This window comes from Eptatretus burgeri, chromosome 10 (assembly GCF_056783735.1).
Source record: "Eptatretus burgeri isolate ZD-2024b chromosome 10, Ebu_testis_v1, whole genome shotgun sequence".
Taxonomy (NCBI): domain Eukaryota; kingdom Metazoa; phylum Chordata; class Myxini; order Myxiniformes; family Myxinidae; genus Eptatretus; species Eptatretus burgeri.
In genome coordinates, this window is record NC_140970.1 from 65,842,169 (window position 1) to 65,859,396 (window position 17,228).

Genomic DNA, 17,228 nt, shown 5'->3' on the forward strand with positions numbered 1-17,228 from the left:
TTACAGACTCTTACACAACTTCGTTCAGGTCTTTCTCTCACGCATCTTCTCTCCCATCTATGTCTCGTCCACTGTGGATGCACAAGAGCAATCAGCAAGGGCAAGCCCTGAACAACTCTTCTTTTCAGACCGACCTCACTGACTTGCAGCTCTCACACCATGCAGCATGACACACTGCACTACACTCACATTTCTCACTCCCACACGATGGACACCTTCAGTTTTCCTCCCTCATTCCCCTTCCAAAGCGATTGGGTTGCGCCGGTCCACCGACCCTGCCAGGAACCATGAGGTCGCTACTCCTCAGCTGCCTTTCCTCTTTCTGTGCTATCTCTAATTTTCCTCAGGTGTGTGTGTGTGTGTGTGTGTGTGTGTGTGTGTGTGTGTGTGTGTGTGTGTGTGTGTGTGTGTGTGTGTGTGTGTGTGTGTGTGTGTGTCTTGGCACCTGCCATGTATCGTGTAAGTTAAGACTGTATAAGTTTATTCGCGGTAACTCTGCACTGTGTCTTCTTTTGTGAATATTGCATTTCTTTTGTCACACCCACAAATTCCTTGCTTTCACCTGCTGGACATCTGTGAATAAATCCATTCATGTGCCAAATCCATTTTATATCATGTATAATAAATCTGCTTTGTTATAAATGCACCCAGCTCATTTTTGTCTTTTCCTCCATTAGTCCAGCATGGTCCGCACATTAGCCTAGCCGGCAAGTTATACACCCAAAATCTGCTTATTAGCCAGTGCGTACTTGGCAACTCCACTCGGCTGCACCTGATACGGTAAGTAATGCAAGTACGCATCGAGGGCGCGATTCCCTGATAAGGTGACCGTGTGTTCCCAGTTAAACGGTAGTCAGACAGAGGACACTGGGTCACATAGTCAAATTATTGGCATTCGCGTTCGATTAAAGACCCGCCGCGACACAAGCATATTCATGTGCGATAGCCTGCGATTCACAGTGAGGCTCGGGCGAAACCAAGGATATCTCCCCCTCGTAGTACCCTCGTGACCCTGGAGCCGCAACAATATATTAGATACTGCTGGTGTAAGAGTTGCATAAGTTCTGCATAACACCGACGGTGAGGTAGGTTATGTTTTCACCCCTTTCTGTCTGGTTGTCTGTTTGTGGACAGGTTTGGTATGTGACAAGGCCAATCGATTAGATTTTTGTGAAAATCTGGATCCAGATCCAGCTACTAGAATTTTTTAAGTGATTCTTCACCATTGATAGATTGTGCGAAACCGATATATAGCACGATATCTCAAAAAGTTGTGGAAGGATTCAGACGAAACTTGGTGTACAGGTTGGGTGTGTAGCAAGGACGAATTGATTTGATTTTGATGAAGATACGAATCTGGATATGAAAACGATAATTATTTAAATTTTAAAGTGATTCTTCACCATTGAGAGATAGGGCCAAAAACGATATAGCATGTATTGCATGATATTTCAAAAATATATTGGGCCCAATATGTTCTCATGGATCAGGCATTACGTGGTGGAGGTATGCGCTCCACCGAGTGCCCTTCTAGTTAGGCATGAGTTTCGCAGAGATACAGCCCACTACATCTCTGGTGGATTGTACTGCAGCCAATACCAGAAAGAGAGGTAAGTTGTCAATTTTTTAGACCAGTCCACCCCAGAGATGGAACATCCATGGACCCACGTTTCGGGGCGGAGCTTTTGCTCGGCATTGATGAGGGCCAACAAGCCCGAAACTCAAACACACACACACACACACACACACACACTTATATCCAGTGGTATCCAGCAAAGAAAATAGGAAAACTGGTAATGCTGATTACTCATGATCAGCTAAGATTGATTTAAAAGGGCTGTTAAACTCAATAAAAATAATATTTATATTTTGTTTGGTAAATAGCCTAATTTTGTCATTATTATACATGCAATGCAGCATACCATGGAGCTGATTAGAAATCCAGTGTTGTCAAGGCAGTGAACATGGCAAGTGTTACACTGGGCAGTTTTCTATTATTCTTTCAGAGCATAATAATATACACTTGCTGAAGTGCCCATCTATGACGGGTCCCGGTAAATACCTTAAATATTCTCTTTCAGCTCATATAACCATGTTCTGTAATTGTTGCATTATTTAATTAGACAAGAAACACCCACTCCTTTTGGGAGCAATGGCAAGTCGTCGTCGTCCCCCCCCTTCTCCTCCGAGAGGGAGCAAGGGGGGGGGTGTTTTTTTTTTGTGTGACAATGACTTGATTCTGGGTACTACCAACACGTATGTAGAATTTGGTGGAGATCGGGCCAGCTATGATTTTCAGATGTACATACCGACATACACACGTACAGAGAATTGCCTTATTTAATATAATGGGAGTCAAATTAAATTATTGTGTGTGCACATCCATCTTTACAATTGAATTCAAGCTTAAGTTCCCCCAAAAAAGTCATGTACTCATTTAATTTATGACAAATGCAATTCCTGGAGTTTTGGCAATGTACATACATACAGATATACACATACGCCATAGCTCCATTATAGTATGATTGTTTTCTGAACAAAATAAATACAAGACATACGAGAGTGATCAGTAAGTCTGTAGCAAATCTTGACTGAAAGAAACGAAACCTTAAGCAAAATTGGAAACTAATTTCATCAAATTTCACTCAGCTATTGGAGCCAATAACTGATCAATCAATCTTTTAATCGATTTCTCTACTTCTATACATAAGGTCACAGACAAGGTAATCAACCCTCCCATTTTTGTGGTCACTCAAGGAAGTCTTTTTGATCTTTCCCGCCATAGCTCTCCCTTCGAACGAACAAACATGATACAGTTGGTACTTTTTCTTGTGGCACGACGTAAAAATGGAGATAATCGCATTTGATCTTGGACATGGTGACTGTTGAGATTTTATATCTTGTTATTTTTGACTAATAAAAGTTATAAATGACAGAAAATAAACGCACTGCTTACCCTTCTCCCCCAAAATGCCATCAATACTGTGTTTCGCTTTCTTCTCATTCTCCTCGCTCAGGTCTTTCTTTTCAGCTTCTTCTTCTTCGTCCCTTTTCCCGAACTTTGCACGCAGGATTCGACTGATTGAACTCACTGCGAACATTCACAAAGCGTACCGCCGTTTCTTTAATCCTTTCAAAGATTCGATAATTATAACAACAGCACAAAGTTGACGATATCGCCAAACCGATTTTGTTTTTTTTTTGGCCCCCTCACTGTAATGTTCCATATTTACCCAAAGTGCCAATTCCCATGAATAAAGATCCTCTCATCACATTGGTCCTGTGACGGATGTTAATTCTTAAATGCACTACATGAAGTCGAACGACGCTGTAATAACGGATCGAATATAATTAAACTGTTAAAATTAATGTTATTATTACTTTTATTATTGTTATTAATAATAGTATTTACACACAAAGGATTAATCCATTCTTTGAAACAGCATTTAAAATTACATTTTGAATGTCAAGGATATGTTGAAAAATAATAATAACTTCTTGCGTTTTGAATTGGATAAGAAAGGTTTTTTTTTTTTAAAAGAATGAGTTAGAAGTATGAGGGAGGATCAATAAGACTGTGGCCCAACAAAGAGTCAATGGCATGAAGGAAACGGTGCTTCCTGTGGATGGTATACAATTTTGCAGTAATTTAAAGTGAATTTTACTCCATTGTTTGTTTTCCATAACCTTCTACTTTTGAACAATCATTATATATATATATATATATATATATATATATATATATATATATATATATATATATATATATATATATATATATATATATATATATATTACGTGGGACATTTACAAAGTTCTGAAAACAACAAACTCATGATCGTCCAAAACACCAAAAAAGTATAACAAGGTGTTGTAGGCCGAGACACAAATTAAAATACATTCACATTTTCTTATTGATCATAAACACTCATTTATTGAAAAATAAATCGGCGTTGCAATGCCATGGACCATTGTATATCTCTGTCGTATAATTTGTTGAACACACTGACTTATCCTTCCTTGTATACAATTCAGCTATTGGAAGATATATAAAGTTAAGTTGAAAATTACATGTCGACAAACGGGAACAAATGAAGCAATATAAATGCAAACGTGTGGGGCTGTTGCACGTTGAGCGATCCCAGCTCGGTCGACCCGACTCTCGACTCCGCTCGTCCCAGCTGTACCCACCAGAAGGAACAGACGCCCGGTCGCACACTCCGTCCTTGAGCAAACGGTCTCGGATCTCCCAGCTGAACATGCCTGGGTTCTCCCGTTTGTAATCCTCGATCTTCCGCTCCACATCAGTGCTGGCGACCTGCTGCAAAGTGCCGGGCGCAGTGCGGGTCTATTAGATGTTCGCATTGAGTCTTGGTATTCACCAGTATACCGTGAGTGCGATTGTTTATCGACCAAATAAACCGCTTTCAGACCCAATACATAATCGGGCACTTTCAGTGTAGTCCGTTCCAGACCGGCCAGCTCCAATGCTTCTACAAGCCAGTTTCGATCAACATCAGTTTGAGAACTTCTAATGACGCAACAACCTTTCATCAGATGATGCAACAACCCACACTGATGTTGAGAACTGCTCAGGAAGTAGTTTACGTTGACATATAGGCATATGGCGTATAAACCATAACGACAGCAAAACTGAAACACTCAATAAATGCATGATCCAAAAACATAGGAATATAATTATCCGTGCACATGTGCAAATAACGTCATAGAAGGGGGAAAAAAAAGTTAGTCATTTTTCGCTTAGCCATGAGGCAGTCTGTGTTCATGGTTTTTGACTCACTTGCACGTTCATTACTTGTAGACCTTGAACTTGTACGTGGGAAACACAAGTTATGCAAGCTCGCAGAAGTTTGACTTTATCCATCATTGTGATTTAAACTGCTCAACATTTCGATGAATTAATGAATGGGGGAAAAAAAAGTTAATCACTTAAAATTGTTTCTTACTCTCGAATGCACGATGGTTGATCAATAAGTTCGTGGCCTAACGTGGGAAGTCGGTTAAAATGGTTTAAGTTATATCAGATAAGACGCCTGTGTTGTCGATTATAGTTTTGGGTAAATCCTTGGCAGAATGTTGAAACATAAGTTTCTTCGATTGCACGCATCAGCGCATTTACATCATGCTACAGACATACTGATCATTATTCATAATATTTACAGCCTACAGGTGTAATTTCTGGCAATTACAATTCTGAATGTTCAACTAGAATTGAGAATGTTCCAACAAATATTGATGCGTTTCTTTCTTTAACCCTAAAAGTACTGTGTCAATGCAAATGCGGCAATTTCAACATATCAGATTGGGGCGAGGACTGGGGGGATGTACGTCAACAATTTCTTATACTTTACAACGTGCATTAGAAGATGCAATCTGTTGATATTAAAACAAGGAATATAATTTGGCAATATATAGGATGCTTTCATTATCTTGAGAGTAAGGTTGTATTTGTTCACACCTACACCTTTCCACGTGCAAGTGGTGTCCGAACACCGCCCCCCCCTTCCCCTTCATGGGGCATTTAAGTGTGCAGGTACGGTTCATGGCACGCTTGCGTTCCGTATACATCCGTGATCGATCCATGTTTTCTCTTAAAGCGATAAATTCACGTATCATGCTGTGTACGGATCCATCCGTGAGATCTATGTGTGACTTTGCGTGCAAAGACCTCTCACCCGGGGTTTACTGCCCCCAATGGCACCGGGTCTAATGGAGCCGGTTTCTTGGTAGCGACAAAGGATCTTGGAGACACAGCCGTGAGAAACGCGAAGCTGGCGTGAAATGACGCACGGTCTCACGCCGTGGTGCGCCAGTTCCACGATCTTGTGCCGAATGTGGTTTGGTAAGGGTCTGCCATTGATGAAAACTCCACCGAGCTGATTGACGCGCCCTTGGCCTAGAGGGGTCGACACTGAAATACCAAAAGCGTTGGATTTTCCAAGTCAAGGGTCCACAAGAGGCACGTTAAGCACACACTATCTATGATTTCTATAACCTGGATACAGCATCGGATCACACATGGTGCATTAAAAAATTATACAAACGAGACACTCAGATTTGTCCAAGATGCGCGAAAAAGTTCATCACTTGAAATTCATATATATTTATATAATTTTTTTTTTTACCAATTACACGTATATTATGAAAACATTTCAAAAACCTTGGTGTCTTGAACTATTGTAAGTACCCGTCACGAGAACATTTTGGATACCCGCGTATAGCTCAATTAGGAGATTGCTTTTGAACCTTCAAAAACTGAATCTTGTATAACATATAAATAAACCAAACAAAATATTTTTATATGCACCTGAAATCACCTGCTGTATCAAGGTTTTTCAAAAGAACTTGTTTGAAATTACCACTCGCGTAAAGGACAAACGGTTGGAGAAGCCCTCAGTGGATCAACAGAGTTAATGAAATGCACCAGAAGCGCGTATTTACAGCACTTGGGATGAATAATTCAGTGAAACAACAGGTTATACATGGAATTAAATATCCCCAACATATTTGATCAATCCGTTTTCCAAACAAACCGTACTGATAAAGCAAACTAAGACATGGATATGAAATCTCATTTCGCATTGTTGCAAAATCAATAGAAATTAAAAGCGCATTTTTATTGTTCTTCATTTTACGCAGCACTTGATTATGGGGATTGTATTGTTTATCGGCTATTATTGGCATCGGTCTGTTTTATATCAACAACCAAGGCGTACAACATGTTCTCTAATTCTGCTGAGATATTATACGGACTATAGAACGATTGACCCGCAAGCTCTACCCCCCACGCAATCGATTGTGACGGCTCCGCCAAACGCTCTTGTATCCGAAGCCGGCTGTGGTGGAAACTGTTTTCGCACCTTGGTGTCGGACTGTAAGCTCACTTGGGCTGTAAACGAACAAGTCGTTCAATGCAAACGACGTGTTTTGTTTTTTTTATCATCTCCGTGGAAACTTCCTACGCTTGCAACAAATGTATCAATGATGCTGCAAAGCGCGTTCCACCAACGCTCGCATGCTTCCGTCGCCAATGGCTTTAACACATTGTGCGTAATGCACGCATTCACATCATCAAGCGTAAATTGCTCGAGAGGGTTAAGTCCACTGTGTAGTTACAACTTCTAAGCATACATTTAATCGCTTCGCTCGCCTCGACACGGCACTCTCACGCATTAATCAACGCGACCGTTGTCAACATTCAACAACACCAGACTCGGTGGTGTAATGGTTGGAATGTCTGCTCTGAGTTTGGGAGGTAGGTGGTTCAAATTCAACAACCTGCCGAATTATACCAACGACTTCAAAAGATGTGTTGGTTCCTTGCTTGACGCTCGGCATTCAAAAAGGATAGAACATGGACAATCAACCATATGTTGGTAATAATAACACAGGCTTTGAAGGGCCTCATGGCCTCCTCATGCGTGGAAGTTCCGTGTAAGGGAACTTGTACAAAGCTTAAACACCAGATAATATATCGACCGGTGCAAAGGATGATGTAGAGCGAAACAATTTTGTTCATTGTTCACGTTTTATTTAACATTCCCTTTGTACTTGCCATGTGAGCATCAGCTCAAATGTGCAGCAGCATCTCGATGTGCGTAAAGCTGCGCAATGGGCGTGCAAAGTGTATTTGGCAAAAAGTACTTGGGATGTTACCATTTAAGTGACAATATAGATATATATTTATTTTTTTTAATTTTTATTTAGTTATTTATGTTTCCTCTTTCAGAGCGATTCGGCAAACACCATCGCTTGGCATATCGGGAGAGATCCATGGATGTCACGTTAAATATTTAGCACATTAACAGATGGGCCGTGGTCCTCCACTCATTTCCATGAGGAATTACACCGGTAATAGAACGTAACACAAGTGGGAACCTGGGTCAGGCTTCATGTCGCCTATTACTATTCCTCGTCATGCAAACGGTAATCCCTTCATTCGATTCATTCTCTCATGTAATGAATCCCTTAATGGGTAAACCTATATGCCGATGTCATCCGGTAGGAGGGAAATTAATGGAGACTCGAAACAAATAAGCAAGTTGCTCAGATGCTTTTTCCGGTCTTGTTTGCTTTTGTAACATATTTGGCCGATGGTGCGAGAGGACGCTAGTTAACGGCTTGGAGGGTATCCTGGGCCGAATCCGACGGCACTGCGTGTTGTTCATGGAGTAGCGTTAACGCGCTCTAACTTATAAGGGCTTTCCAAAAGTGCAAGCATGGGATCCCATCGACAAAACCTGGTGCAGATGGTTAGAGGGGAGGAACAATCGAAGTTTATTCGCCGCATGAAGTCGAGTTCATTGAATGTTTACAAACTTACTTATTGATTGTAGCATCACGCGCGCGCACACACACACCTCCCCAGGTGACACTTACCTTCGAGCGGGAAACTGCCGCGAGGGTAGTTCTGTGCTGTGGCAGGTCGCATCATGCGGGGCACGCCGCCGGCGAGACTGGCCATGGACATTTCTGTGATCCCGGTGAAGACAGCGGGGTCTGCACACGGGGAGAGCGCTGTTGTCGCCCCCTCCCCCGGCCTGAAAAAAGCCTGAATCTTGTCGCGTACAAAAAAAAGTCTGCGGTAAGTTGTCGCCGCAGTCGAGATGGTTGCAAGGGTGGTGAGGTCGGTGGGGGGGGGGCACTGGAGTGGGAAGAGGTGGGGGTGGGTGGTAGATGTTGAGAGGGGAGGAGAGGGGAAAAAAAGAGCAGTAAACACGCTCGGAACCAGAAATGACCGACGGCGACTGGATAGAGGACGCAGTCCTGGGGAGACGCCTGACCTGCAGTTTGTAAAGTTGTGGAACGATATAACGGAGGACTCGTCCCGTCTTGGGCACCGTACTCTGAGCCGCGGTGAATCTCCGTAGTGGAGAAAAAGTGGAAGATTTTTATTGCGTTCACGCGCTCGCCAACTTCGTCTCGAGTCTGCTGTCACGGGTCTCCTTGAGCGTTCCCATTGGCTGCGGAGGTGGGGGGTGTCGGGGCCTAGCGGCGCTTCCCATTGGCTGAGAGGCCCCGGATGGCACGGACGGAAAAGCGCGCACACACAGCTTGAACTTCGAAAGGACCGCGCGTTCTGCGACACGTACATATAGACATAGAGATACAGGTACAGGTATACAGGTACAGGTACACAGGGCGAGTCATCTGGGATTCCCAACTTGCAGCAGTTCCCCGTGAAACGCCTCATCTCAAGGTGATCTGCAAAAAGAGATGTGAACAGACTCCACGTAAACGTTTGCTCTTTAACTTTCCAATCGAACGTTTCCCTTTGATGTCGCACGAACAACTTTGCGAAAACAATCAGTTTGTCTCTTTTTCTCTTTTCATGTGCAGATCAAAGGCTCCTGTGACTATACACCACCTTTTAAATAAATAAATAAACAAACAAACAAACAAATAAATAAATAACGGTGAGAGATCAGAAAACTCCGTTATATCTGCTTAAACCCAGGGGTTTGGAGGGTTTGGAGGATTTGGGGTTTAGGGGGTTTGGAGGGTTTGGGGGTTTGGAGGGGGGTTTAGGGGGCTGGGTGTATGAGAAGTTATCCAGTAAATGCAAAACATTATTTATTTTATCGATAATTAAATAATAAATGTTTTTTCAACTGCATGTAAAAGTGGATTTTATTTGTGGGGAATGTTTAAACACGTTTCGTTATGGAAGAGCGTCATATAAATCTACAGGTATACCACACGCGCGCGCGCACACACACACACACACACACACACACACACACACACACACACACACACCTGTGCCCCACAACATGTACTAAAAGTTTAAGGACCTGTTCAAGAGTCAAAAGGTTAAAGGTTGTTGTGTTAAAAGCGGTAATTTCGTTCACTTTGATCGTTGCGTTTGTTTCGTTCATACGAGGCCACGAACTTCCTGATCACCCATCGAGCTTTGCAACGCCGCGTTCACAATTGGCAAGCTTCGGCAACCGATCTCTTTCCAGCAAGCAACCCGATGATTGTGATCGTAATCAATTTGAGTATATATACATCATCGATTCATGAAATTTCATTCGTCCGTGTATACACACGTTTGTTTGTTTGTTTGTTTGTTTGTTTGTTTGTGTACGCCATCAATAAAACAAGGCGTGAGAAACGGGCACGGCACGAACTGTTCGAGGTTTTGGGATTCACAAATCCTTTTTACGAACAGAAAACATTTTCACGGAATGGGACGTTGGGCAGCACCAGTGGTCAAAGCAACAACGGCCTTGAGATCACATTGAGCAAAGCAGTACGTTAATTTTTCGACATATTACATCCTCATTTATTTAACAAATTGCGCTCCATGCTGATGCCGTACGAACTGATCCATGAACCTTCGACTTTGTGTTTTGGGGGGGGGGGGGTTGAAGGACGGAAAAAAGTCAACTTTTGTGACGTCACAGAGCAAACAGCGTTTTGTTGTTGCTGCATTTCCAGCAATTAATCGCTTCCATGAGATTCTAGTTTTTAAAGTGAAAAGCGCAATATGTCTGAAATTGATCGATTGGTTTAATGACGTCCCTGCGTATTTAAAATATATAATAAATTATGGCATTTACGATCGAACAGGTGTGTGTGTGTGTGTGTGTGTGTGTGTGTGTGTGTGTGTGTGTGTGTGTGTGTGTGTGTGTGTGTGTGTGTGTGTGTGTGTGTGTGTGTGTGTGTGTGTGTGTGTGTGTGTGTGTGTGTGTGTGTGTGTGTGTGTGTGTGTGTATATATATATATATATATATATATATATATATATATATATATATATATATATATATATATATATATATATGAGCACTGTTTAAATGGAAACTAAAAACTCACTTCATTGCCCTTCCAATAATAAAACGCATCGTTTGTGCGTCCGTCGTGCGTCGTGTGTCGTGTTTACAAGTGCAATTTACATCATTAAATTGATGCGTTATTAGCTCTTTCACCTGGTGATACAATGGTACACGCCTGCAGATGGTGTGCACGTTACGAAAGCTTCGCGATTGTTTATCGTTGTTTATCGTTGTTTTGTAAACAAACCCGATTTGCCGTTTCAATCAGAATACGGAGTAAAAATGCACCACTTTCCCAGCCCATCATCAATGTAAGCCGTAAGCGCGTTTGCGCCGAAGCCCATCAATTACCGTAACTGTTACCCACTGCGATACTTGGAGGCACGGAGTACGGAGAGCCTGCGCACCGCTGCGCAAATTAGCTTTTGCCCCCCCCCCACCCTCGGGCCCACAGCAACACTCCCCCCTGCCCGTAGGTCCCGCCGCGTCTTCGCGCAATTATTTACCCATTTTCGCGCTGACAAATTAAAAAGAGCCCCCACCGGGGTGAAATCACGATTTCACAAACCGTGTTTCTTTCTCCCTCTCGTCTCCCCTCTCTCGTAAGTGAAAATGTTTTTTTTTTTCCTCCATATCATATAGTTATATACTGGAGTGCAAAATGAAATATATATATATATATATATATATATATATATATATATATATATCCAATCTAAAGTTCTACTTTAAAAAAAAAACAAACTCCACGGCATATATGTGCACTGTGAAGGAGCAAATTGTGCTGCGAATCCTGTGTGTTTGGGATCCATGCGGGTGAAGCTTGCATTTGATTGGCAAAAATAAAAAAAATAAAAAAATAAAAAATGATCGCGTTTCTTGGACTCTTGTGAGTACTTTATACAATTCCATGAACTTTTAGGAAGTTTAACACACGAGGAATAATATATTGTTACAGCCGCCACACTCGCTCCAGTCCGAATCCAGTGGGGTCACATCAAACGGTCGACAGTTTTGAAGGCCACCTTGTCAGATCCACGTCGAAATGCCGTGTTACCTACAGAGAGAGAATCCCAAAATGGTCCACAGTCAGGCCGCCGATAGGAGTCACGTGTCCTGATCGAATTAGGCCGAGAAAACCTAAAAGACACGTGACGTGATCGTCTTAGCGGTGTGGAAACTACAACCAATTAATCCCATAACGTGACTCTAAAACCACCAAATTATGCAGCGGTCACAACCACAATTCACCCGAGAACAGGTATATTTAACAAAGAAGAAATGGCACAGGGGAACTAAACAAAAGGAAGCAATCCAGAGCAAATAAATTATGCAATCACAATCGCCTTAACCCACTACCGAATACGTGCCCATGGTATCAACGGACGATTGGGATCCTTGATTGGCGTACGATTGGGATCCTTGATTGGCGTACGTGTGCTTAGCAGGCCCCTAAAATACCACTGAAGATAGACAGACTGGGTACAGGCATGATTGAAGAGAGTTTGTGCCAAGCCCTATGCACATTATGATCTCCATTTTCTCTGGAAAATCCCCTTTATTTATTTATTTGCTGATGACTCCACCCTCTGCCATGACATCCCTCATCCTTCAGACAGGCAGGCTGTCTGAATAGGCAGGCAGGTTTCAGACAGGCAGGCTCTACCCTTTCTTCAGACCTTCACAAATCACAAGCTGGTCAAACACTTGGAAAGTGTCTTTCAATCCCAACAAATTTCACTACGAAAGGACCATCTGGCAAACCCTCCAATCTACTTTCTTAACAATCCTCTGGAGTAAGTTCACTCAATCAAACTCCTGGGTCTCACTATCAGCCATGATCTTTTTTGGGCAAACCACATTTCATTGGCCTCCAAAGCCAACCACCAACTGGGCATCCTCTGTCATACAAAGTCATTCCTTGGCATACCTGAACTCCTATCCACCAACAAGGCCTTCATCTGCAGCTTGATGGAGTGCTGCTCTCCCCTCTGGGCTGGCTCCCATGCCTCACATCTTGCTCAGCTTGATGCCGTGGAAACCAGGACCTTCAAGATTATTGGAATTTCCCATAATAAAGCCGAGTTCATGGGCCTATCACTTCGGTATTGCAGAGAGGTCGGTCCCAGGCGTCTACTGCAGTGGTCTCTGTCTTCTACTGTCTCTTTTCTGGTCTTTCACCCTCTGCTCTTTTCATGCTTTGTCCGTCCCTGTCCACCCCCCCCTCCAAGTTTCCTTAGGACTGACACGGTCTACCATAACCCCCCTCTGGTGAAACGACCTCAATCCAGGATCACTGCTGACCTCCAGACATTTATTCCTCTTTTTCCCCACCTGTGGAACCAACTTCCACATCGTCTTCAGTTTCATTCTTCCCTCCAGGTTTTTAAGACAGCTGTTTACCACCATCTCAGATCGTCCCCAATTCAAAACCACGATCTTTACTACCCTCATTAACCCCCCCCCACCCCCACCTCACACCACTCCAATCCCTGCTCCTTTCAAATTCACAGTTTACCCTTCTGTATCCATCTTGGCCACTCCATGCTTCCTCTCCTGCCTCGCATTCCTCCCCACACTCATTGTTTATCCAATTATACCTCTATTTTGGTTTTCAACTTTGATGTTGGTGTTTCTCCACTCTCTCCACACTGTTCCTTTTGTCCAATTTCATCCTGATTCGCGCAGTGTAATAGCACTAGCTCTTCCATGAGCCTTGACTATATACACACAAAAAAAAATAACCCGGCAGAAAAAAAAAAAACCTGAAAAGAGGCGGCTTGCATGTGGGAACCGAGCCCGTCCGCAGCTGCCAATGGGCTCTCTGGTCCACGCACCACGACACCATGAAGGAGGAGGAGGAGAAGGAGGAGAAGCATAGCTGGCTTTGTGGGGGTGTGCCTTCACTCAGTGCAAGCAGTTCTAATGAGCAGCCTACCATGCTGGGTGATGCAGTTCTCCTTGGTTGGTCCCAGGCATCTGCTGTAATGTTGTGGGCCGGGGTTCAGTGGCGATCAACGACCACTAGGTGGAGCAGTGGAGTCGTCTCCCACCGAACACCCGGAATTTAGGTCGTAACCTTGGATAACTCCAAAGGTCAAGGGTCCCTTAACGGACCGTGGTCGCCAATATTTCGACGGCATGGGATAGGGTTAATTGCCTAATTTCAATATACCTAAATATCCACGTTGTCCAACTACCGGGGAAACCACACCCTCGGCCGACTTTGTCCGAATCGAGTCGCTATCACCGACTCAGATCCGACGTAACCGAGCGGAAGTTACCAAAGCCGCGCCGTACCAAATGAACAATTTACGGCACAAACGGCCTTGCTAATTCTCAAACCCGCACCATGCTAGGCCGATGAAGGAAAGCACAGAAAACGAGCTGGTACATTTAATAGGGGTTTATTTTACAAAGAATAATCAGGGAGGGGAACACAGAGCAGAGTTATCACACATAAAAGGCAGGCAATGTACAAGCAAAGGAAAGCACTTACACAATTCTACTTATCAGGATAGCAAAACACACACACACACACACACACACACACACACACACACACACACACACACACACACACACACACACACACACACACACACACACACACACACACACACACGCACGAAATGGACCTCGTAGGTCTATTTTCGGTAGAGCCGGGTACCTCCCCGCCTCGTGCGGTTTCACCGACTCGAACCCACAACCCCAAGTCCACGGCCCACAAACGGGACCAAGCCACACTCGCCACCAAGACCGCAGACTGCAATCGCCACGATCCTGCAGAACGCACCCTTCTCTCCCCAACACTGGTCCAGACAACCACTCAACTCTTCTCAGGTGGGAGGGGTCTCTTATCCTCCCACTCACCTCCTGATTGGACGAGGGGTTGTCGGATGACTCGTGGTCACCTCCCGATTGGCTGGGGCATGCGAGTCATGCTCGCCCTTTGCTCATTGGCTGGAGGAAACGGTCCATGCCCTTCCTTGGGATGGAGCCTCGTTCTGAGGCGTTGGAGGCTCCGCCCACGCCTTCAGCCGAAAACACGTGGGCAATGGCGACCGGTCGAGTGCGGGACGGTGGCGTTGTTTTTGTAGTAGTTGATGAGGAAAAACCGAGTTAAAAAAAATAACTCGTAGCGCACACACAAAATTCCCATTAGACAGAAGGAAGGATTCTAATTGTAAACACATACTTCTCGAAATAACTAAGCGTAGGGACTCTGGCATCTTGTGTGCACAAGGTTTCCAAATCCGTAACAGTATCACCCACCATTGTGCATGCCTTTATTGCCTCTGGCCCCCACCTCACACCGTGACGCCCTATGCCCCTCCCCGCTCATTCACCATTGAACGCCTATCAGATTGGTGGGTAGAGCGACTCCACCGTGAACTTTACCCCTGCAGCTCGGAGGCAAGCCTTGGTGGTCGCAATGCTTGTTTACCCTGCCGCAAGGCCAAGCAAACGAGGAAAGAACACAAAAGGACCGATTCCAAAAGGTAAAATACTGTGACGTCCACGGGACTTGAACAGTCCCGCCAACGTAGAATGAGCCGAAACGATGGAGGCGATTTATTTGTTTATAACCCAAACTTGGCGGTTCTAAATCGTTCTACCGCAAACGGGACGAGGAATGTGGCACGAGTCACTTTTCACTGAGTTGATGATGTTTATTTGTTTTTTTTATTATTATCAGAAATAACAAGACTCGGCAAGAAGAGGGATCCGGGGCGATTCGACGGGATGGTGTGGGATCGGGCGTGGGGAAAAACACAGACAATTCCAATGAATATACAGTTCTCAATCCCTCTAAGGCGCCAAGCAGACACACACACACACACACACACACACACACACACACACACACACACACACACACACACACACACACACACACACACAAAACGTAGCTATCTCTGGTGGTCAGGCTGGACCGTGGTGTGGACGCAACTGTCCCTGGATTGGCGCCGGACGAGCCGGCCTTGCTCTCGCCAGGGGGGGGGGGGGCAGGAGAAACCGCGGTGCTGTCGACCTCCTGGTCCTGGCCCAAGTCCGCCCACAGCCGCCAGGGAACCAGCTCCCGCGCCAAGCCGCGAGCAGGAGAGGGGGGCAGGTCCGCCCGCCGCCCGACCCCGAGTCAGCAGAACCCCAGAGCCAACCGAGGTGAGGCACGAGGCTCGGCAAGGCTCCCAGACACGATCAAGAGCACAATCGACTCAGCACAGCAACCAGGACGCTCTCTGCCGCCACAGGTTTCACACCAAAAAACACGAGCATTCTGGTTGTAATCTTCTTCTTCTTCTTTTTTCGACCCCGAACAGAACCTTTTTATCCTTCGTCCTCGTCACTCCCAATCGGGCCGTTTATTGGCCCACCGCCATCGCCTTCCGCCAATCGTGATCACGGGGCGGAGCCATCCGTTGCACTGTCCTGTGACGTCACGGCCAGTCTTCAGAGAATACCAAAAGGGGTTTACGCAGACACACTTACCCTATCCCGTGTCCCTATCTAATTACGTGACATTTATCATTTCCCCCTTGAAGAAATGAACATTTACTAGACAACTTATCACCACTGAATTACTACTTATTACATCGAGATCCTGGTAAACTCGAACAGCATGGCATACCTAATTAAACATCCTAATTACCCTTTGAATGCATACCCCCCCGCCTCAAACGTAACAATACCAATAAATAGGGTCAAATGGGTTGATAATTTTAGAAATAGAAATAGGGATGGGTGGACATCATCTAACTATGATATCAGCGGTTTGGAAAAAGGCCCATCAGCAGTTTGGAAGGATGACGGAAGGATGACAAGTACAGAAAGGCATGGACATGTTCTCTTGAGCTGCCACACCCTGTTTCAAGCAGTGCTTATCATTTTAAAACCGACACACCTCGTGAAGGAGGAATTGAGCGTTTTCTGTATGCGAACTGGTAAAGGTTCAGCGACTTACCTATTCACTGACCTTGACGAATCAACTTCAACCCACTGTGCATTGGTCTGTGGAGGTTTCAGCTTCACTTCTTCTATCACACCCCAGCGAGGTATTCTTCTCTGAATTCCCTCTACTCATGGAATCTACCTGTCAGACTTTTCACTGCCGTTTTCTGTGCGCCGATTTCAAAGCTGCTCCTTGTCCTTTCGGGTGATTTATGCGCCATTCACTCAGGTGGTGGACTTGTGCATACCCTCGGAGCTTATTTGTATCTCCAACCTCTCCTCTCCTTCAAGGAACACCTTGTTCCTTACAGCTTGGAGTTCTAATCTTCATCATCTCTGATACAGCTTTAGCTGTGGACTCGGGTTCTTCTCCATGCTTCAGTGATACGAGGACTTCACCTTCTGTGGATTTGTAAAACGCGACTGTCCAGTTGGCTTCATCCTGTGTGCACCCACCGGACTAGATCCTTTTGA

At 44.6% G+C, this 17,228-nt stretch overlaps 1 protein-coding gene across 11 annotated transcripts in view; it reads right to left on the bottom strand.

Moving 5' to 3' along the window:
* The window catches only part of PAX7 (paired box 7), a 321,139-nt gene that overhangs the window by 288,579 nt on the left and 15,332 nt on the right, over positions 1-17,228 (bottom strand). For 2 of the 11 annotated variants that reach the window (XM_085898758.1, XM_085898757.1), the window contains exons 3-5: positions 5,697-5,932; positions 4,192-4,321; positions 2,957-3,091 (exon numbers count right to left, since the gene is read on the bottom strand). In XM_085898758.1, coding sequence (XP_085754884.1) covers positions 2,957-3,091; positions 4,192-4,321; positions 5,697-5,932 — 501 coding nt within the window. Of the gene's footprint in view, positions 1-2,956; positions 3,092-4,191; positions 4,322-5,696; positions 5,933-8,400; positions 9,257-17,228 lie in introns of those variants that run through there. The other 9 variants (XM_085898756.1, XM_085898749.1, XM_085898748.1 and 6 more) reach the window with 9 other exon arrangements.